This window comes from Athene cunicularia (genome assembly GCF_003259725.1).
Source record: "Athene cunicularia isolate RWA chromosome 22 unlocalized genomic scaffold, athCun1 chr22_part1, whole genome shotgun sequence".
In the NCBI taxonomy this organism is placed as follows: domain Eukaryota; kingdom Metazoa; phylum Chordata; class Aves; order Strigiformes; family Strigidae; genus Athene; species Athene cunicularia.
This window is the reverse complement of record NW_020799128.1, coordinates 3,888,568-3,911,581: the sequence shown is the minus strand read 5'-3', so window position 1 is coordinate 3,911,581 and position 23,014 is coordinate 3,888,568. Positions and strand designations below refer to the sequence as shown.

Here is a 23,014-nt window from a genome sequence, read left to right as displayed (position 1 = left end):
GGGGTTTTTTTGGTTTTTATTTTTTGTTTTTTCTTTAATCCAGGTCCATTCCTTCTGCTTCTATTGGAATGTTTTACTGAGTCTTCAGCATTTCAAAACACAAGGTCTCTTCATTCCTGGACATCCATGAATGAGACCCAGATATGATCACACTCTAAAGATGAGCTCACCAAGGGCTATTCCAGTTATTTAAATAGAATTTCCAGAAATGCTGCACTCTAATATGCCTCTTTCAAAACCAGATGATCACAGTTTGGCTTTCCCCTTTATTTTTCCTGTTTCAGTGCTTGAAAGATTTATAGCTTGAGAAGTCTTGTTATGCCTGAGTCTTGCATTCTCAGTTCCCAGGAGTGATATGCTGGTATGCAAAAGGTACCACTAAAATAACTGGAGCTGTCTGAAGTGTAAATCTCAACATGAATTGAGTAAATGCAGCTCGAGCATCGTTTCATAAGGGACGGGATCTTCACAACATCAGCTTATTTACAAGAAAGGGCAAATGATGAAGTTCTTACTCCAACTCTCTTCAGATCTCCAGAGTTCAGCGCAGAGCCATAAAAGAAAGTCGTGTAGGCTGAATAGCATCTGAACACAGCTTCCAGCTCCAGACTGGGAAGAGACCTATTCAATAGAAACAACAATGGGATGGGGGGGAAATCCATCAATCTCCCATAATTACATTCTCTGCAAGTTTCCATTTCTCAGAGAAGCTATTTGCCATAACTACTTGCTGTTTAAAAAACCTACAGGGATTTTGGCAGCTCAGTTAAAGTACATAGTTTAGATTTTAATGAAAACAAGCTTTTATAAAACTTAACAGTCATGGAAATGTTTCCTGGATTTTTCCTGTCTTCTGCTATTGTCATTAATTTTTCATGAGTATCATTCCACAGCCATCCATGCAACTCTAATTTTACAGCTCACTGTTACTCCACAAGAGTCAGGAAATGACACTTCCTAGGGCTTGATTCTGCATTCTCTTTTCAAATGAAATTGCTGAACTTCAACTTTCTCTCCAGGTCATGTGTTATTTTCCTATTCAATTTATGCAAACTGTCTCTCATCTAGGAACTTCCGTAACACTCTCTTCTACGTGAGCTGTACAATACATTATCAAGATATTCCTACACTGGTCCCAGCAGTGGGCATGGCCTGTAGGGAGGTATCCAGCCTTGATTCAAAGACAGAAGTTGGAAAATCCCCCCATCCTCTGGGCAGTTTGTTTCAGTGATTATTAATCACTTCCCACTTTCAAAAATGCACACCTTGCTTCTTACTTGAGTTTGCTCGACTTTGAACTCTAGTTATTAGCTTCTATTAAGCTATATTTTCCAGACTAAAGAAAATTTTTATACTGGTAGTGAAGCTACTTAGGCACCTTAATTGAGCCAAACACCCTATCCTCTTCCTCTTAGGCTAAACAGACTGAACTCTGCATCTTTTCCTCTGTGGCATTTTTTCCTGACTTTGAACCATTCCTGCACCTCATTTCCACGTGTCCTCAATTCAACAGCTCTCTCAAAATGTCATGGTATTTCAAAAGAGATGCCTATAATATTCTGCTCACCTCTTGCCCCACCTCCACTGCATTCCCAGGTAAATCTGTGTTGTGCTCCCAGAAATCACCTCCCTCTGAAGCTTCTGCTTTCAGAAACAGGTCTAATAGCTTCAGCTAGGCAGAAGAAGGGGATCTGACAGGACAGTTGAAATGCCTGATATTTCTGGCACAGAGGAGCGGCTTCACTTCCCTCCCTTTGCCATATGCCAGCATGACCAAGTACAAGTTACAAATTTTCTCCCCAGGATGAATAAACATGTAAGAAATTGAAACAGCTAACAATTACTTGATTGCCAGACTTGGCAAGACTTAAAGACAGGTATATCTGGCAAAGCCAGCTTACTATGCAATTTATGTGGAGACATTTTTTTTTTAATTGATCACAACAGAAAACATTTTATCATGAATATTCCAGCATGAGAGCTTCATTACTACAACTTGGTTTATAACTCCCATTAATTGGTTACACAGCACTGCTTTCCTTTACTTTCAGATCTCCTACATTTCCCCTAAGTGTTCAGGGAATCAAAGTGAAGTATCTCAGAGAAATAAGGATACTCACTCTCCTAGAAAAAGGATTTCTGTGCAAACACTTCCTTTGTCCTGAAGCAGAAAGTCTCGTAGGAATGTAGTGACACTCTCCAGAGTGATATTACCACAGACAACAATATAGCTACAGGAAGAGAACAGGCAAGATTTATCACTTTGAAAATAGTAGAACGGTTGCTGCAAAGCTGACGTAGGAAACTGCACACCTGCTTGTAGTATATTAATCCCAGAAATGCAGAAGACCGTTTGTGCCTTTGGTTTGATGGAAATTTCATCCATCATGACTATGTACTTCAGGAGTTATTTTGGAAAGGAAGAGGAGCTGTGTTAGAAGAAGTGAATGATAGACATTCCAAAGACAAAGAGTCACAGAAGGAACTTTATAAGACCTGGTTAAAGCTGTACCTGCCCAGTCCTGTGAGTAGCAAAAAAACCCCAACAAACCAAAAAAACCCAAACAAAAAAAACCCCAAACCCACAACCCCCCCCCCAAAACACCGCCAACACCACTGAAATAGGTCTCTTCAGTCTCTAAGTTAGGCTATCATGTCACCAACTTCACTTCCTTTGAATATAAAGCCCATGCTGAACAGTGCGTTGACAAAGTTTATTCAAGACAGTCTTGAGGTAAGGATCAACCACGAGCAAGTTTCAGGATTTAAGTTACTACAGGAAACTTTATTTAGCTTTGAATTTCTTCTGAGCTGGTTCCCAGCCTAGTCACTGACCTGATTTTTATTTTCCAAGACAAATAGCAACCATACTTACTTTTTCCCACTCACCACTTCATAGGAGGACTTGTAATTTTTACGGCTTTGAACAATTTCCACAACTTCAGGGATAAAGTTTGCAAATAGTACCTAAGACATCAAGAAAAATCATCTCAGAGCCAATTCTGTCTCTCCTAGCCACAATAAATTAATTTTAAAGAGTTTAAATTACGTGGAACAACAATGAGAAATTCACTTCAAATTCCTAAAAATTACTGGCAGGAATGTAAAGCCATACGATGTAGTGATAATGGATTTATGCCATTGGTACCCTGGACTGATTTTGTCCAGTATTTTGGCTCTTGCCAGTATTTGCAGCCACATGAAGAAACACTAGAAGCCTTGCCAGCTCTTAGAAGAGAAAATTACTCTACAGCCATGCCAGTATTACTTAAGGTCAAGACTCTTTGCTCACAGATGTCTAATCTCTACTGCAGCCCCTGCAAAGATCAACTTCTTGGTGACACCCCTGTTCACTGTCTCCAGCTGCCATTTTCAGAAAAGAAATACAGGTTTCTTACCAAACCACCAATAATGAAGAAAATATTGAAGGTTTGACCCAAAGTTGTTTGGACCACAACATCACCATAGCCAACAGTGGACATGGTCATCATTACTAGGTACATGCATTTGAAATAGCTGAGGGACTGGGAATTTGCAGGCTGAACCCAAGGATCTCCATTGTTTTCTACCTGCCCGGGGGTGGGAAAAGAGAAAAGAGAAGTTTAACTTGGTTTTGGTCTCAGTCCATCTCCAATTCACAGTTATTTCATTAAAAAGTTAGCACTGTTTTAGCTATTACAGAAGTGATTCATTACTGGGGGGAGACGGGGGGTATTGCATCAGCAGAACCACACCTGATAACGTACGCAAGTAAACTGTACTGGCTCGAGTCATGCTTTGTCCTTGCACAATAAACTTGTTTTCTCCTAAGAGAATGCTGCGTTTTTTAGGAAAAAACATTTACCCAAAGCTCCCATGGCAATACTGATGGAAGGGGACAAGGAAGGAGGTGCAGCTGGTTATACATACCAGGTGAATAAATCCTGCAGCTGTGAGCCAGGTGCTGATAAATACAGCGAAGAGCTTGGAGAGCTTGATTGAATAACTGGAGATAGAAGGGGAAAATTCTCAAGACATTTAAAATGTAACATAATCTTTGCCAGAGTTAAAATTTCCTACATGACCCTACTCCACTCAACAAAACTCCTCTCTTCTCTAGTGAGTGTAAGATTACACACCAAGGATTTAGGATGAGAAAAATCTTCCTACATCCAGCACTTTCTGTCACAGGCAACATGTAAAGTAATCCCGTTTTTAACATTTCTCAACCTCCAAAACCTTTTAAGTTTTTTTGCATTTATGTTTTCCACTCACTTCCCCACCACCAGAGTTTCACTGAGCTGATAGTTATACAAATTTTTTGTCATTTCCAGTGCAACATTATTGATAGTCATTTTTTTCCATACGCAACACTGGTATTTTCTTTTATTACCCAAGTCAGCCAAAATACACACACCGGGGAGAGTGTTAGGCTTCCAAGTGTACTTGGCCAGGCTTTAACTTACTTGCTCTTTGTGATCCTGAGGAACTGCAGTATTTGCGGGAGTTCTAACAACCTAAGGGCTCTCAAAAAACGCAAACCTGCAGAAAAGTGAGAAAGTCAGAGGAGAAGGAAAAAATCTGTCTAGAAGTAGAGTGTTTGTACATATTCAGATATGTTTAAATACGCATGATTTGTTTTCCACATGTATAAATACATGGAAAATATATTTGTGGATCCTACGTCAAACCTGGCAAGAGAGGGTAACGTTTCTCAGTATTCAGAACCTTTATGTCACTGGATTTCCACCTATGTCCTCCAAGGAAGCCTTGAATTATGAGGAAAATGAAGAACTGCAGTTCCTTTGAGCTGTAACCTGAAGGCTTAAGTGACATACAGGTCCACAAGGCTACAGACCCCAGGGAAAACCCAGGAAACCCAGGGTTGCATCTTTGCTTCCCTGCTGGGTAACTCCTCATCCAGGTGGTCAGGAACAGTGATTGCTGAGGTACTAAAAGCCAGGCAGACAGATAAACAGAATGGAGACAGACTTGGGTAAATGACAAGCCCCCCCCAAATTAAAGGAGTTTTTGCCAAAAAGGCACCATTTTGTTCCCAAAGACTAGTTTTCATACTGATGGTCAAAGCATTTGTGAATTAAAATAAACTTGAAGAGAGTCTTAATGTAAAATGCAGAACAACATGGATGGAAAGCAGGATCTCCAAGTCTTACTTACCAAGCCAATTCCTCTTTAAATAATAGGAAACAAAAACTGGAGGGATCGTGAAGAAATCCACAAGAGAATTCAGCTGAAGCCAGAACCTCAGTTTGTCATCTGCTGCCACAAACTAAAGATGAATAACATCAAAAAGCATCAGTGCTGTGTGATCATGGGTCTCAGCAGAGCAGGGTGGCAGCTCTCTGAGGAGACCCGTTTTTGCAGTCTGCTTCCTTCTCTGTTGTTTTGGCTCCTGGGGACATCCCCTCAACACTTTTTGTTTCTGAAATGCTTAGGCTGGAGCCCCAAGAGTACAAAATAGTTTGGGCCCAGAGGTACTGTGATGCTCTCTTTCTCTCCCTCTTTCTCATCTGCCCCTTTCATCTTTTTTTCTGGGGTGCCTTTCTCTGCGATAATGCCGAGTCAGTAACAATGAATTACAAAACCAAAGGGCAGGGCCAAGACCACATTCTTATTACATCAGTCTATAACAGGGAATATCCTGTTTTCTGGTGACTTAAGACAAAAATTCTAAAGTCAAAAGCTACAATCAAAATGTATTTCACACCAGTGCAACTAATGTAATTTTAGCAACAGATGGCACAGAGCTATACAGTTTGTTCAGGAGAAGCTGAAGAGAGACCTGACTAATTCATTCACTGGTTTAAAGACATGGAGAAAGACACAAAAGGCTAACATGTGAGCTGGGAAATGCTGCATAAATGCTGGAAATAACTAGATTCCAAAGGGAGAAAATGAAGAAATTCCAGGAAAAGGTGAAAGACCAGAGTGGCTCTGAGTTAAGCTAAGGCAGTCAAGCATTATGCTACAGAGCACCTATTATCCACACAGGTAAACTGCTCCCAAATATACTTTTTAACTCAACTTTTCCATAAAGTGCCCTTACCCGTAATCCAAAGTAAAGAAGGAAGAAAACGTTGAGAGCTTTATCTACATAAAGGATGCTGTCTGGAAAGAAGATCTTGAATTCCTCTGCTCTAATTGGGAAACAGACATCACAGCCAGTGGAGGGGAGAGCAAAAAAAGAAAACAAAACCAAACACTAGAGTTGCTATAAAGTGACATTTGGTTTGGGTTTTTATTATGAAATAATCACTAAAACGAAATTTAAATGTATTCACAATTTTGTGCAATTTAAATCTCTACTTCCTGAGTCAGGCAGAATAAATGACTGTTCGTATCAGGTTTTCATGAGCAAGCATGCTCAAACACGACATTATTTATCTGTTGTGCAAACAGATTGGAAAGATTTGGTTTAGTATACTCAGAGAGTGCTCGTGCAAACCCCCTGTTGCCCTCTTCGGGAGAATGGCTGTCCCCTTCTCCCGTGCGCCCGTCCGCTGTCCCGTGCCCAGCCTGGCCAGGAGACGGCTCCTGGCGGCCTCTCCCCTGCGCCCAGCTGAGCGCGGCCTCCCACCTGCGAGGGAGCAGCTGGAGCACCTTCCAGTTTCCAGTGAAATCTGCCACGATTACCACAGCGATGTGAATTTTCGAGGCCAGCCCCGCTGACCCTGCACGAAGGAGCCCGAGCGCTCAAGGTGTAACCGTGCAGCCTGATGCGCGGGACAGAACCTGGCAGTGGAAGCTGGGGTGAGCTTTCCCGTCCAACAGTGCCCGCAGGGCCCAGTCCCAGCCTCGCCGGCACGTCGCCTGCACCGGGCTGACCAGTACAGCGGTTACCAGTCCTCTGAGGCTCCTCTTCCTCCACCCGTGGGAGGGGGGGGATATTTTGAAAGCAGAAACACAGAGTAAACTACTCCCACAGGTCAGCCCAGGTGAACATCTACTCCCACCTACGGGTGTAATGCTATTCATGGAAAGGACTCTCTGTAAATAGGATTAACTGCCTGTTTATTCCTTAAAAAACCCAACAATTTCCCTTCTGAAGCTCTGCCTGGTTGTTTGTCAGATTTATAATGTCTTGGGATTAAACACAATATTGGATTGCTCTTGATGTATAATTCTGCTTCTCAGGTTTACCTCTGCTGATTGAATGCAGTTCAGAGTGCTCCACAGCTTTTATATTTTATTTATTTCATTTTATGATTCCATTTTATTTTTCCAGTGTTGCGCACCAGTCCAAGCAAAGAACTGAGAACAATGCTCTGGCATATTAAATCAATCAAAGGGGTTTACATATTAATGTCTTTTTACCCCTTAGCACAATCTACACAATATAGGGATTCAGGTGAAGACTGGTGGAGGCTACAGTGTGATTTTCTACTCACTTTTGTTATTTTATTCCCATCAAATTGTTTACCAAAGGCTGGATTTTATAGAAGAGCTCCATTCCCATTTAGGTACCAAAAATAGATGGCAAAACTTTCAAAAGAGCTTTGAGGTAGTGAGCTTTATTAGAAGTCTAGCATTCTCTAAACATTGCAATAGCAACAGCTGGGCTTTGAAAGCTTTTGAAAATGTCTGTATCGAAATAGCTGCTGGACCCTTTTACAAAAGCTTTGGACATCTGTCCCCCAGTCCTTCTGAAAATCCAGACTTGAAGGTATTCACACAAAAAATCTACATACAGTGAAACCTCAACAGCTGTAACAAAGATACAAACCACAGTTTTTGCTTTCTGGTTGCACGGTGTAGTTCCACAGGCTGCTGAGGCCGCTGCTCCCCTGCAGTTATGGCCAAGGTTTGCTCTGCTGGCCCCAGTAACCCCTGTACAGAGCTGGCACCACAAAAGGAAGGGGGACTATGAACCTGGCAGCCTGGGGAGCTCAAGGGCCCCTCACACCTCAGTGCCCATAGGCTCCTCGGGCTCCTGTCTGTGGCCACAAACCAGCTCTTAAAAATACATCAGCTTGGCAGGCTGTTTCTACAGTTTGTTCAAAGAAGCTTTTTGGATAAACATCAGTAATCTACTTACTCAGCAAGATTGACAAAATAAATGATGAGCGAGCCAATATTCAGAAGAAACACCAGTATCACCTGAAAGCACAGGCATAACGACGATGTTATGAGGCTTACTCTGGTAGTAACACAGCTTCCATCTAAACCAAGCACACATCTAGCACACCACTTCTGTATTTCTACGACTGAAGAGGAGAAGCAGAAGGAACAAAATTGAATTACCTACACCCTGCAGCAGTCCCCAGACAGAGGTTTTAGTTAGGCATATGCACAATGAACTAAAATCTCATCCAATGTAAGTCAGCACTGTCACGTTAACTGGCTACTGCTGAGGGCTGGATGCAGCTGACCACGTGTCCAGTTCCCGGGCTGCCACTGTGAGAGGCCAGGGAGTCAAACCCATGGGACTAGCTGCTCCTCCGCTTGCAGCCACCAAAATCTAATATACAAAAGGATGCTCAGATTGAAAAAAAGGCAGTTAAGGTCCACAGAGACGTGTCACTGGCATATCCTATTTTGGTGGATAAAGACAGCACTCTTGTCCTTTGGATACGCATTTAAAATATCAAAAATAATTACCACCAATAGGGTTATAACCAGTTCCCACTGAAGGAGTAAGCCACCAAGCAAGTCGTCAGTGCTGAATGGGAGTGATTCAATTACCCAGAAGATGGAGATTGTGCAGCCAGACCCAGCAGTCTGCCCACAGCCAGATCTGGGGAGCCATCAGACAGCAAGTTTCCGTCATTTTACATAACCTTTCCTGCCTAGAAACCTGCCAAATCATCTTCCCAGGCCAAACACATTTGTCTTAGGAAAAAGCGTGACCTACATCACATGAACTGCAAAAACTGACATATACTTGTGTTTTCACTGGATGTTCTCATAAGAACAGACATGTCTCACCACTTGCATTAGAGGAGAAAACCTGTGCTGACTGATCTAGACTTACCAGGGCACACCCCATAGATGTTTGAGCTGACAGCATCATTTCTACTTGTGGAGAGAAGGCTCTTCTCCAACAGACTGACTTCTGTTTCCTTTTGTGTGACCAGACATCTTTGTCCTGACAGAGGAACAAAGAGAATGTTAATCTTGACTGTGTCCCAAGATGGCTAAAGCCAACACATCCAGCCACCACATCTGGATGGGACTGAAAGTAAGAGAGTGGTGGGATATATTTTCCTTCAGTTGAGCTAAAGCTGAGTCTTATCTTCCTGGAACTCGCTGAGGGCGTGCGGTGCAGACACAGACGGATATCCAGATGCAGTCACATTTCTTCTCTATTGGTTGCACCCATGAACATTGATTCTCATTCCCTTAAAGCATTTACCTCATAGCCTAAGCCTGAAAGGAACAGCATGCTCTGGTGCTAATAACACCTCTCTACTAATCTCCACACCCTTTCCCATCTTATGCCAGGTGTGAATTAATTTACTTAGTTCTGACCATGTAAAACATTTCACTAGCATATACCCTGGAATATCTCAGTTCCAATGTTCTATTTTAACATGGCCTGTTACCTTTTTTAACATATGCCAGTAACAGCCCCAGGTAAAAAACCTTAAATTTACTGTAGAGCTTCAGCTAATTCTCATTAGCTTTTGCTATGAGGTAGGATTCTGTCCTTTTCCTGGTTCTAACTATTAATAACTGCAACAAATAACTAATACAGACTATTCAACCTATAAACACCTAGTAGATTTAAAAAGAAAAAAAAAAAAAAGAGACCCATGCTGCTTGTAATGTGAGATACTGTGCTGGTCTCTCTTCTTTTACACTCAGTTCCCAGGCACCAGAATCTGTAAAGAGCTAACACTGAAGCACTAAACCCCACCTCTGCTCAGCAGCCAAAAGAACAGCAGAGAATCAGATTAATTTAACATTTTGGCAAACAGAGATGCCTACAGTTTGCCAGCTGCACAGGTGTTCCCTTCATTTTCTGCCCACACAATTCAGGTAAGCTGATGAGAATGTCAAGCCCTCCCTGGGAAGTGATGGAGTGAAACAGCCTTCAGCAGTTGTTGGAGGCAACATGAAGTGACACAAAGAAAGAGCTCTTCAGTCCTGCAAATTATGTTGTAACCAGGTACACAAGTGACCTGGATATGTCACGTGAACCATCCTGGTGATATCCTTGGGAGCTGCTAATACCTTCTCAAAAATTCCACCATGCACACAGGGAGGACTGGGGTCAAAGATCACAGATCTTCTGGTGGGGGATTTGTTTTCAGCATGCCTAATCCCATCCTTGTCCAGTCGGTTTGGACCATGTGAAAAAGGCTTTTCTACAATACTAAAACACAAGACAATTTTTCCAATAGTTGCGGGTTACAGAGTGGGGAGTTATAGTTTTGAGAGACACTTGACCAGGTCCAGGTACTCCTCATTTCTGTTACAATCTCTGCCTTGGTGCTTAAATACCCGTGTGTCTGGAATACTGTGTGTTTGTACATATTAGCTTGTGTGTTTAAGAATCAGTGGCCGTATGCAAATGTGAGTTGAAGATGCAAGCATTACAGTGCTCTTGTGTGCATCTGTGTTTATCTACATGATCCGTAGGTGCTGAGGTTTCCGTATGGATATGTTTGTGCTGCTAATAATAGCTACATTGGTCAAAATGTCCTGGTTTCGACCAGGAGAAAACTATCTCGTCCCCTCCTCTTGAACGGGGAAAGGCAGTAGCACCCATAAGCACTAACCTGTTAATCAGCTCAAAGATAAAAGCTGATAAATAAAATGCCACATTTATTGCACTATAACAGAAGATACTTTCTAAGCTAGCACTCCATCCACACCGAGTGTAATTCTTGCATTCTCACATCAACACGCAAAACACGAGCCATTTCAAAAAGATCTTGCCCTTACCTTTTTCATCCAGATCCTCTCTACACTGAATATATAAGCATACCTTGCCAACCTGAAAGCCAGTATGATAAAGAGGCCTCCCAACAAAAGAAACAAAGATGGTAAAATAAAAGCCAACTGAAAGGACGGTGCACAGATGAGGTTAAATTTTCCTGCCATATTAGGAATCACTTTGTCCTGCCTTCTTCCTCCTCAGCTTCCTTAGCTGCTTGGTCCTGACCTCCCGGTTGCTTTTGTGACGTCGCAGTGACCTCAGCACCAGTGCTGTGCACTGGTCAGACGAACAGGCTGGGATTCTGGGAGGGCCCCTCTCTGCAGTGGAAGGGTTTCAGTGGCGGTTCTGATTTAGAACTATCTTTTTAGCGACGTTACCAAGGTTCCTCCTCTCTGGAATATCTGGGTTTATAAAACTGGCTCTCACTGTATACAGAGTCACTTTATAAACTTTATTAAGTTGCTTAATAGAGAGCCCTGAGGTCTCACCCACAGCACTCAAGACTCATCCCTTTAGCCTCCACCTCAGGCTTCCTCTCAAGAGCTGCCACACGTACGTACAGCAGCACTCCCCTGGGAATCTCAACTGTTGGACTGAGTCCTTCTACTGCTCCAAACCAAACACAAGCAAGATGCCCTGGCACTGAAAGAGTGGCTGTGATGCTAAGAGCTGCAGTAGCAGTGTAACCAGATAAGCAAGATGTGTCAGACCAAAGACGCACTTAGCCTGGGATTTTGTCTCTGCAATCGCCCAGCTGTCAGTGGTGAAGTACAGCGTGACCTCTCCCCTGCTGCCTTCATTTTACCCGCTCACCCTCCTTCTTTTTCTACTTTAATAAACTTTTAACCAGAAGAATTTAACCCATCTAAGTTGGAGTTTCTAACGGTATGAAAATAAAAAGCAGGGATAAATGTGCTCTCGTGCCCACAGGCGGCAGCATTTCCTTGGAGTTCGGCTCTCTCTGCGCACAGCACCAGGATGTAAAACCAATTTGCTTCCCAGCATCGCCGCAGCCTTGGACAAAGAGAAAAACAAAGCAGAACAGCACAGCAAGCCATCTCCCAGAAACTGCGCAGTAAAAGCAACAGCTCGTCTTGTACCATGCAGGCCTAGCTGTCCCATCCACAGCTGGTGGGGTAGCAATGACGATGCCACCAGTGCACACAGTTTCTTTCCCCCTTTCTGTTGAAACAGAATGTCATCAAAAGCTGTAGGTCTAGTCAAGAGTGTTGAAGTCTTTTATGAGCACTGCAGATGAATAATGCAATCAGACTCTTCTTCATGCAATCAGGACAGCTGAGTATGGAAGTAGTGATTTTGCTTGAATTGGGAAAAATGTGTCCATTAAAAAAAAAAAAAAAAAGAAAAAACAGAAAAAGAATGGTGAAATAACAGCCCAGCAAATAGCAGGGAGGCAAAGAATATGCTATTGTAGCCTTTAAATACAGCAACATTTAATGTCTGTCCTCCCCTTTCCTCCCTTGCGGAGCATCAGAGGGGATGATGTATGACTGGAACCAGTAGGGCGTTTTGAATGGCGAGGGTGGCCCTGGGGACAGCCTGCCAGCTGACAGGAGTCATTACGGGTGTTTTCATGGGGACTAATATGACAAAGTTGCAATCAGCTCATCTAAGGCTCCAGGATGCCTGAGCCAGGGACAGGAAGATTTTGAAGTAAGTTCCCAAGGGAGAAGGGGTGGGAGGGGAGGAGGAGAGAAGGTTCCCTCTCCCTGCGAGCGAAGGACAGCGGGAACACCTCCCTCACGCTGCAGACACCCCCATGTCAGCAAGGAAGGATTTACCTGCAGGACAGGAATTCACCCAGACGACAAAGGGATGTGACACCAGCCAATGCAACTTCTGCTCCACGTCTAGCGCTTCCCTAACACGCTTCTTCACCCGGTCCCTGCTTGGCCCAAGCTCTTCTCTTCCTCCCCTCCGGAGCTGTGGGGAGGTTTGGAGGGCAGGTGGCAGCTCCTGCCCGGGCGTTGCTGCTGAGCCAGGCCTGGAAGCCAAGCAGCTCACCCTAACTCCCAGTTGATTTCTCACAGTCCAGCGGTCCCCCAAGCAGAAACAGGTCATTGGCAAATCGCAGCCCCTCAGCAGGAGAACAGAGCTGCAAAAAGAGAGTGATTTATTAGCATGCAGTGGCACACTGCCCTGTCTGCACTGGCAGAGACATAAACCAGGAACGGGAGAGCACGCAACAGAGAGCGGACTTTTCTTTAATTCGACTCAATGGTAGTTTAGGCTGCACCGAGACATCCATTTGGAGTTAAATACAGAGTGGAAATCCACCAAGAGGCATCATGTACTGCTCATTTCTGGCACAAAAATAGCCTTACTGGTATTCAGAGTCTTTGTGAACGTGAGGACGTTCACACCTGTCTCCTGACAGAAACAGGTTGGTGCTATCAATATTTATAGGTAGGAAAACTGAATGAGAAAAATTAAGGCCTCAAAGGAATACCAGCAGGATACCAGGACCCTGATTTCATCCTTTTCTGGCACAGAAGCGTTTTAAGCTGCTTCCCCCTGCAGCCCCACCACTGCAGCATGGCTGCATGATGCTCAGCTGCTGTCTCCAAGAGGAACACTCAGTGCCCACTGTGACACATCGTTTAGCTTAGTCTCTAATCAGTAGAATGAAATTATGCTTTTCATCAGAGCGCGTTATGGATCTTCTAAATTAGGCTAGTGTTCTGGATTTTCCTAATTTGTTACTCTGACAGTTAATTCTTCCAATAGCTAATTATCTTACCCTGAAAACACATGTACTTTTTTTTTCCAACTCCTGTGCTAGCTCCAGCTTTCAATTGAAAGCTGAATCCTGACCTTCCAGCCAAATTTCACTGTATATTTTTCTGCTGGTTAGTGGAGCCATCTGTTATAAGAAGTCATCTTCCCTGTATTTGTGCTTGCACATTGTGATGGAGTCTCCTCTTTATTTCCTCTTTGATAGCCTAAATGGATCAAGCTCCTTACATCTTTCACTAGAAAGATGTCTCCCAGACTCTGAATCATTTATATGTCTCTTTTATGAACCCTTCCAATTTTTCAACATCCTCTTTGATCTGCAGACACCAGACTCCGAATCACTATCCCAGTGAAGATCTGGTTAATGGGGGTGGATGGAGTGGTAAGCTTATTACATTAGATCTGTGAAAGGAAAGATTTGATTTTAAAGCACACCAGTTTGACTGAGAGGAAAGAAGGATAACAGAGGCATTGAATTGGGGAGACATTTCCCGAAAGGATTAAACTTCTGTCTGGGTAATGAGAACATCCACAGTCACATTAGACCGGATTAAAGAGAAAGATAAATTCTGCTGCTTCAGAGCATAAACCAATAGCTGGTGGGGACTACAAATAAACGTCTCCTTTGGGTAGATTCTTCTGTAATTGTTCACTGTGGAGAGAGCTTACATCTCCCACTGAAGCAGCTGGCTACCAAAAGACCCAGAGCACTGGGATAAATGCGTCTAGAGGAAACCACCCATCTTTCCATTATGTGCACACACACACACACATATTGAAGAGACAAAGGGTTTGCACTTAAAGATTAAATCCTTATGTCATCTCTCTCTGCTTCCAAGCCTATCTACTAAGAAGGCTTAGAAATTAAACTGAGAAACATGTATTACAGCCCACATTCTCCCAGCCTCCTTCCCACTGCTGTCTCCTTTTGGGGTGGAAGTGAACGTGTGTGCACAAATGCAACAGTCCTCTTATCCCTTCTTGGTAAACAGTTCCCACTTTTACTGTGCTCTGAACCTTCCAGGTGCAAGATAAAACAGATTGGTCTGGAATTTGGAAGCAAATGAGCCAGGCTGCTTGCTCCAGGCCTCCGATTTAATAAACATGCATCTATATCTAATGGACAGTCTGTCACTTCCCTTTAATAGAAATCACCCGCTCCTCTAATAATCATTAAACAAATTGACAGCACAATAGCCAAGGCCTCTCATCTTAATGCTACCTGCAGCAAGAGTAAAACAATCCACTAATATCTTTTCAGAAAAGCCATTATTGTGCCTAATATGAATGCACATAGGCACACTCCATGTGACATAGAAACAAACATGTCCATGAAGAGAATAAATCGCACAGGAATTCTCTTGATTTTTATAATGCATGTATTCTATTAGTAAGATCATTTCTCATTCTCTCATGATGGGGATAATAATCTCTCATGCCTCCTGCAGTGTTTTCCTGTGCTAGAGCCAGACCCTGAGCAGCTTTACGGGCACCATCAGGCTGGATGGCCAGAGATGCCTGCACCTACATCAGAAATGCAGCTGCTTTCCTAACCCAGAGCTTTCAGGCCAGGGCATGCTCATGCTGAGACCTCGGAAGTTTTTAAAGTCCCCTTTTAGAAGGGAATAGAATTCTTCTTCTATACACCCTGGTCTAGTTGTGGCAGGATCCGCAAGGGTATTTGGGACTTCTGACAGTTAACTCTAGAGATCCCTAAGGCCCAGGATGGCAACTTTGCATACAAGCAAAAACCCCAAAACTTCAGGGTCAGATGGAACCCCTCAGCAGATAACTCAGCATTCCTGAATACCCAAGGGGCTGCGTGCAGCCTTCCTCGGCCTTCAGGAACAGTTAAGCATTCAAGGAGTACCACAGTCCTGTGTGGCCTCTAAAGGACGGTCTTTCTGAGCTCAGCCAGTACACATAGTGTTTTTGGAGCAGCCAGACATATCTCACACCATAAAATTCTGCATTTATAGACATAAGGTCACTCAAGCCTTATCAAACTTCATATAAGAGGACTCCACCTTGATTTGCTGAAATCCCATTCCATATCCCCAGACTGTTTATAGCCACACCTTAGGGTCACAATAACAGGAGAAAAAAAAATCAGAAAATGAACTTCAGTATGATAAAATTCAGACCCACTAGTGATGGAGTGGGGACAAGATCTTGCTCTTGGACTTGTTCCTCCCTTTGACCTCTTGATTTTGTTGGCTTTCTCAGGTGCTTGTCTCAAACATCTGTTTGTCTCTTTGGCCTGGCTTTCCTCCTCTCTCCCTACAAACCAATTCCACACACAGCTATCATGGCTTAACCCCAGGCAGCAACTAAGCATCACGCAGCCACTCGCTCACTCGTCTGCTCCTGGTGGGAAAGGGACAAGAATCAGAGGAAAAAGGTAAAACCTTGTTGGCTGAGATAAGGACAGTTCAAGGACTACACAAGGAAAGAAGAGTAATAATAACAACAATAAAGGAATGTACAAAGCAAGTGATGCACAATGCAATTGTTCACCCCCTGGAAGCTGGTGCTCACCCCTTCCCAGGACCTGATCCCTCTTTCCCCAGGCAGCTGCCTCAGTTATACACTGAGCATCATGTCGTATCCAATATCCCCTTGGCTCGTTCCATCAGCTGTCCTGGCTGTGCCCCCTCCCAGCTTCTCGTGAAAATTAACTTTATCCCAGATGAACAGAGGACAACAGCCCATCAGTCTCAAAGTTCTGCTTGCTATTGGCCTTCAAAAGCTTTCTCATGCACAGCATTCATAACTGAGGGGTACTCGAGGTTAACAAAGAATGTTGTACCTTATGTGGCCTCTGCTGTCTGATGAAAGTACAAAAAACACACAGTGGGAGAAAAGACCTTGTGCCAAAGGGACAGTGACAGTCTGGCACCAGAGCACGCCTCGAGGGACACCTCTCAGAGCCTGGGACAAGCTGTTCTATAAAGGCAGGTGGACAGAAAGTCTTACCCATTTGTTAGCAGGCAGAATGTCCTAGAGAACCCCAAAGTGTCCTTCAAGACACCTCTGTAGCTAGCCACATGGTTCTTGCAGTGTGGGAAGCACCTTGGGAGATATTAATCTTTTCAAAGCAGCCCGTTCCCAGATTCTGCTCCACAGGCTGCTAGTGCGTGGCACGCAGCACAACCAAGAGCTCCTCTGTGTATTAAACAGGACACAGTCCCTAGCTCTCCTTTACGTGCAGAAGCTGTTCTGCAATTCCTGTTTGGAGGTACATTCACCACCATGCTGCAACTATTTTCTGGCAGCTGTGCACAAAAGCTTTGCAGGGAATTACTCTCAGCTTAAAGCAGAAACAACTGTCCTTCTCAGCTCTCCCTCTGTGGGGGAGTATCCACACACACACGTACTCAAGGACAGCAGGACCGGATCTACTCCAGGGCAGGGCCTAGATTTAACCAACCTCATGGGGCTACTGATCATTTGATGCATAATCCGGGAGGGAGGATGCAAGTGAGGAGTCTGAAATGGGTTGTACAGGGATAAATTGGGCCCTCGCTGTCTGTCTGGTCCTTATCTCCACAGTACAAGAGCGGATCAGTCATTTGCAGAGTTCTCTGCACAGCATGCCTGTGGGGGGGGGAAATTGCAGGTCCCTATTTTCCAAACAGGGAGGTGAAACAAAAGGAGCAGCACATGATTTTTCTGCTCCTCCCCAAAGCCAGGCAGGAGGTCTGCAGGCGAGCGGAACTGAAACCGTATCTCCCAAGCTTCCCAGTCTCAGCTGTCCTTCGTTTACAAGCGGTGACAAACCGCTCGGCAATCAAACTTGCCTTGCAGAAATCTCAGCTCGGCTGATGGCATCTCAGCGTATCCCTTTTTACCAAAGACTTTTGTTCATTTTAGGTGGTTCCTACTCCTTCTATCAGTTTGAGGCCTGATCCTGGCTCACTTCATTCCTCCGGCACTGATTGCACTAAGAGGTAGGACTGCATTCCCACATCCACTGAAGCTAATTTCAATGGTGGGGTGGCTGCAAACTAAACTCTGAGGTCTCCATGGAGTCTTCTCTCTTCCCATCTCTCCTCATAACTGTTTAGCCCACATTTGGAGGCCAAGTACCGCCAGCTTTCTTTAAAATACAAAAGCTCTAGAACATTCCCATATTTACAGTAGCAGGAAATACAGAGATAAAAGGGAACAAGTATCTCGAGATTTGTCTGATTAAATATAGTTTTGTAACTGCCAGGAGTAAACCCCACTATTTATACTGGTGAAGAATCCAGACAGTATTTCTCTTATATAAAACAAAAACTGACCTCAAGAAGCTGGAGATTCTCCCATGCCTATTCACTACTGCCAAATCCAGGAATGGAAGCCAGAACTACTGACCTCCCCCTGCCTTGTCCCCAGCCTCATCATTTACTCCTTCCCTACCAAGAACTGCATTTACTGAGGTGCTGTGAGTGTGGGTTGACTAGAAACCTGCTGCTCCAGATCCTAAACCCCTAAAATAAAGAATGCTCCCAAGAGGCACCCTGACCAAGCGAGTACACGTTCACCCATCGCATGTGCAGATTCACGAAGGGTCGGAACATACTCAATTGTCTTCCCTACATTCGCTTGATTTGTCGCAGCCGACACGACTGCTGTACACACACGTGCTTTTGTAGCACACGAACTAAGGACACCTGATGCAACGCAGCAGTATCACTCACTGATTCCAGCCCCCAGAGGCAGGCACCGTGCAGTACACACCTTTCCTCCATCTGAGCTCCAGCAGAGACAGCTCCAGTTCAACCCACGGGCTGGAACAGGGCAAACCCTCCGTCAGGGATGGTACAATTGTCCCTCCTGGGGGAAGGGATTGCTGCAAGCAAGAACAAAAGGGTAAGGGACCTGCAGCCATCAGTTCCTTTGTTTCAAAAAAATCTCCCACCAATTAAGACAGGTCCGTATTTAAGTATCTCCAGTTTAGCGTAAATGACTGCTATTGAAACCTCTCAGCAATCAAAACTAACAGAAGGAGCATCATCATCACCAAGATGGTTGGAGTGGGAGAGGGCAGGAGGGCAGTCACATTAAGAATCAGATCTCCATCCACATATACATGGACGTCTGAAAAACACTTCCACAGAACATTATCTTGTAACCTCTAGTATTTCTCCCAGGTTCCTCTTTGACCCCACCTGGCCAAAGAGCAGCTTATTTAGCAACAATACTCTACAACCCTTGGGAGTGCAAAATCCATCAGTAACTGCAGATTTAGTAGCCAGCCCAGCTGCTCTTCCTGTGCTGCCCTACCCTCGTACCGCCGGTGCAGAGGGATCCGGAAAAGTACAGTGGTTTTTAGAGACAACAGCTGTCATACACATTCACACAGACTTCTCGAGCAGAATCACCTCTGCTGATTACTGTGGCGGACACCTCCAAGGGACATTAATGCTACACTGATTTTTTTTTTTTAATTTTTTTTTTTTGGTCAGGCCTCTTAAATACTTCAGCCTGGGAACCAAGAGCCATGTTCCAAATCCTCAGCAAGCACAAAGAGGTATAACTCAGTTAATTGAGAATCACGACCATGGAGACAAACTGACTCAGCAGCTGAGATCGCAGCTGTACAACTTCATTCATAAATATATTTTTTTTTCATCTAGAATGCTAAAGAGTGGGTGTTTGACAACGAGCTTACTGCTTGGGCCAGTCCTTCTTTTAAACATCTCTGCTCCTGAGACACTGGTGCAAATATTCAAAGGGGTCTAACAGAGTAAATGCTCACAATAACACATCGTGGGAGCTGGGCTCTTCGCCTCAGTGTGTTGGCAAAGGGAACCGTAACGCTGCGGGGAGGAGTGTCAGCGTTCGCTGCGAGGACTGCGAACGCATGCAATGGTTCTTCTACACGCACTGATGCTATGATCAAAGTAGTTTGCACTGGATGTAGGTTAGTCTAACCAAAGTGCATTAGACAGACAAAGATTAACATGCCTAAATGATACATGTGTTCTAATTAGAGAATGTAATCACCTCAGGCTCGATCATTACTGCTCCATTTATGTTTATCATTTCAACTGCATTAAGGTCCCTGGCAGTTCTTTCATCTAACTTTCATATCAAGGACATCAGGTTTTTAATCATTAAATACCCTAAACACTATTTTTGGGGAAATCTTTGAAGAATAATTATTTTACCAGTATAAACTGTGTATCACTGAAGATTGTTTTTAAAACCTCTCATCTCCAGCTGCTGCACTTATGTCAACGGATCTCTTTGGAAATCAGACTGTGGGAAAGTAGCTCAGAAAACAAAACCAAAAATGTTTTGTCATTCTCCCTCTATTTTTTCAGTCATTTTGTTCTGTTGGAAGATTTCCAGCTCAACTATAGGATCTGTCAAAGTATCAGCACTGCCAGAGCTAAGGGGATTTTCATTTGAGACTGAGCCCTCAAGGACAGCATTGCCCCTGTCTTGGGGCTGCCAGACAACTGGAATTCATTCCTTCTGATTTAGCCGCATGGTTCTTCTCACGCCTTTCTGCATACATCCAAATTTTCCCCTCCATGTAGACTGACCACGCGTAAGAAAAAAGAATTAAAATTGTGACGTTATTTGCCTTCCAGAAGTCTTGTTTTTGCAATATTAGTGGTATGCAGGGAGACACTCGGGAAGAGTTGGTGTAATCTTTTGCACATTCACCAATATGTGCATTTATGATGTGGTTAGCTTCATGTGATTCTGCAGAATGCACAAGGGTGGCTCAGAACATAAAAATAGCCCACTATCAATCCTTCAGTAGGGGGAAACGGAGATTCATTGGTGCAAGCAGAGGCAGCACGGGCAAAACTTTATAGCTGCTTCCATAAAGCTGTCAGCAGTGAAAACAGTCTGGTTTTTAAGCTCAGGGAACAAAGACCATATCGGCACCACGACTTACAGCAAGAATACTGATGAGAACCCACAGCCAGAGGTTTGTGGCTGGGACAAGGAAACACAGATGTAGATCTTCGAGCTCTGTACTGGTGTGATTCCACCAGGCCATTAAAAGTGCCTGCAACTCTTCAGAAAGCATCTACAAAGGATAACATTTCCTTTTCTTTGCGGTTCTCTCAAAATATGAGTCCTTAGCATGGCTGCCTACCAGATATATATTCTAGGCTTCATTATTAAGATTAATGATAATTAATAAGACACAGGTAGAGGCTGGAGAGCTGTACATACCTGACTCTACCATGGCACCTTGTTCTGAGATCTTTTGGTTTTACAGATGGCTAAACACAGTTATAGCCCACAAAGTTAGCTATTTGCAAGATGAGAAACCAGAAATTCCCATTTTAGGCCAAATGACCTTCTCATGAGTAAAAACTGAATCAAACTGTCCAGACTGTATTTAGTCATTAAAGGCTCAAAATAACTTCAGCACACCATTACCATATGCATTTTCTTCCCCTTTTGATCACTCGCAGAATCAGTGTAATAACCCGGTGCAGCAAAACGGGAAGTACATGGACATTCCCAGGCTCCAACTCCCATCTCTTCCCTGACAGCAAAGTGACAGTGAACGTGCAATAATTCAGTATAAACATCATGAAAAAACGTAAACATTACTGACCCAAACTGCATTTTTGATGCAGTTCACAGAGGACCAGATCTAAAGCCCTTTGAAATTCATATGAAGCCCTTTCAGAATCTCTTTGAACATCCTCAGGTTGTGCTGCTGTGGTTTCTTTGTAACGTGGCGTGTATGGTTTTCGTGCATGAATACCAATAATTCGGAATAAAAGAAGCAACGCATCTTCTGAGACAGAGAAATCTGTCAGTCAAAGGCAGAAGGCTCTTTCTCCCAACTGGAGCTTTTACCAAGATAAGTAATCGCTCTGAAGGACATGAACTGTTCGTATCTAGAAACATAAAAGCCCCACAATGCCCTGCACACACTCTGTGCTTCCCATGTGCCTACGTATGTTCCTTTCCCAGTCTGGACAGGCAGCTACCACGTCCCAAGGAGCAACTGCATGGATCGTTCCTCGGCTTCCCATCTCTTCTCTCTGGGGGAGGGGTTACCCATCTCTTCAGATGTATTATCAGAGCATTTGTACGTCTGATCTGTTTCTGTTCCAACTGGAACAAGGCAGAGACAGACTGACTGTTAAAACAAACCAGCCCTTTTGTCCGAGGAGGGCTAAAGAGTGTTGCTGTGAGGAAGAGGCAGCTTTCCACACAAGGCAGCACTACCCTTCACCGGCGCCGTGCTGTGCAGCCCTAGGCAGCCTCTGCATTAGACTAGTAGGAGCAGAAGAGACTCCGTCCCACCTCGCCTCCAGGAAGGAAGTGCCTGTTTCATTACCGGGGCCCAGTGCTATTCAAGGGGATTTACCCCGCGTAAAGTTGGCACCTTATGCCTCCAGGACTGTAGCACCATTCAAAGGGGCCAACAGCTTTGTAGCTCCGAGAAACAGAAACACATTTTTTAAGGAGTCTTATGGCTGGAAAGCCACAGTATTGTTATATCATCTGCAAGACCGTTAAGAAGTAATTCTGCAAACCAATCACTATAAGGCAGTTCAGTGACTCCCTGTAGTGGAAATTACATCACCTAGACATGGGCTAAAACACAATACTATGCCTCCAGCCAAGAATTTTCTCTATTATTAGAAAATCAATTACTTCTTCCAGTCTGGACGGCAAATATTGGAGGTGACTAAGTATCCTGTGATCTTTTTCACTCATAAACTTCTCTCTCTATAGTGGATGTACCACAGAGGTGGTAATAAAATTTGTATCCAGTGGTTCATGCACATTCCAACATTACTCTCCTGCAACTGAGCCTGGTGAATGGAAAACAAATTTAAATCAAGATAAAAGCCCAGGCAGATACTATCCATATTGTTAACTGCTTGTCATAGGCAGAGATGTATTTTGTATCCTTTGGGAATGGCACTTGTCATTTTTTTCTCACTGTGAAGCTGTAACATTTATTATCTCTGAGCAGGAGCTGCAAGGTATTCCACTTGGATGATATGTGAGAACAGAGTCTGGTGGTTTACAGCTTACTTTCTTGTACTTCTCCCTCCATTTCTACCCAGTTACACTCAAATTCTCTGCCCTTATTTTTTTCTATGTATTTTCATTGTTATAATGAAGGGGTCTGACTTGAAATCCACTGTAGTCAGAACAGATCTTTCCACTGGCTTCAGAAAGATTTGGACCAAGTGCTAACAATCTTGTTGGTTCTGTTGTGAAAGCTGCAATGATTTCCTGAAGATTTTTTAAGGTAGCTTTTGAAGGCAAAGGTGAAAAACTCTGGACTCTGGGGTTAGAGGTTGAAACGTGCTAACAAAAACCCTATGCACTCCAAAACAAACCACAACAGAAAACACTTCTTAGGTATAGGGAGCTTTTTGACCCAAT

The 23,014-nt window shown here is 43.8% G+C and overlaps 1 protein-coding gene across 1 annotated transcript in view; it reads right to left on the bottom strand.

Annotated features, from left to right (window-relative positions):
- The window catches only part of KCNU1 (potassium calcium-activated channel subfamily U member 1), a 49,162-nt gene extending 38,266 nt beyond the window's left edge, over positions 1–10,896 (bottom strand). The window contains exons 1-11 of the mRNA XM_026863023.1: positions 10,888–10,896; positions 8,972–9,085; positions 8,036–8,097; positions 6,047–6,137; positions 5,158–5,269; positions 4,446–4,521; positions 3,910–3,985; positions 3,399–3,569; positions 2,876–2,967; positions 2,121–2,231; positions 516–621 (exon numbers count right to left, since the gene is read on the bottom strand). Of these exons, the coding sequence (XP_026718824.1) occupies positions 516–621; positions 2,121–2,231; positions 2,876–2,967; positions 3,399–3,569; positions 3,910–3,985; positions 4,446–4,521; positions 5,158–5,269; positions 6,047–6,137; positions 8,036–8,097; positions 8,972–9,085; positions 10,888–10,896 (1,020 nt within the window). The remainder of the gene's footprint in view (positions 1–515; positions 622–2,120; positions 2,232–2,875; positions 2,968–3,398; positions 3,570–3,909; positions 3,986–4,445; positions 4,522–5,157; positions 5,270–6,046; positions 6,138–8,035; positions 8,098–8,971; positions 9,086–10,887) is intronic.
- Between the last annotated feature and the right edge of the window lie 12,118 nt (positions 10,897–23,014).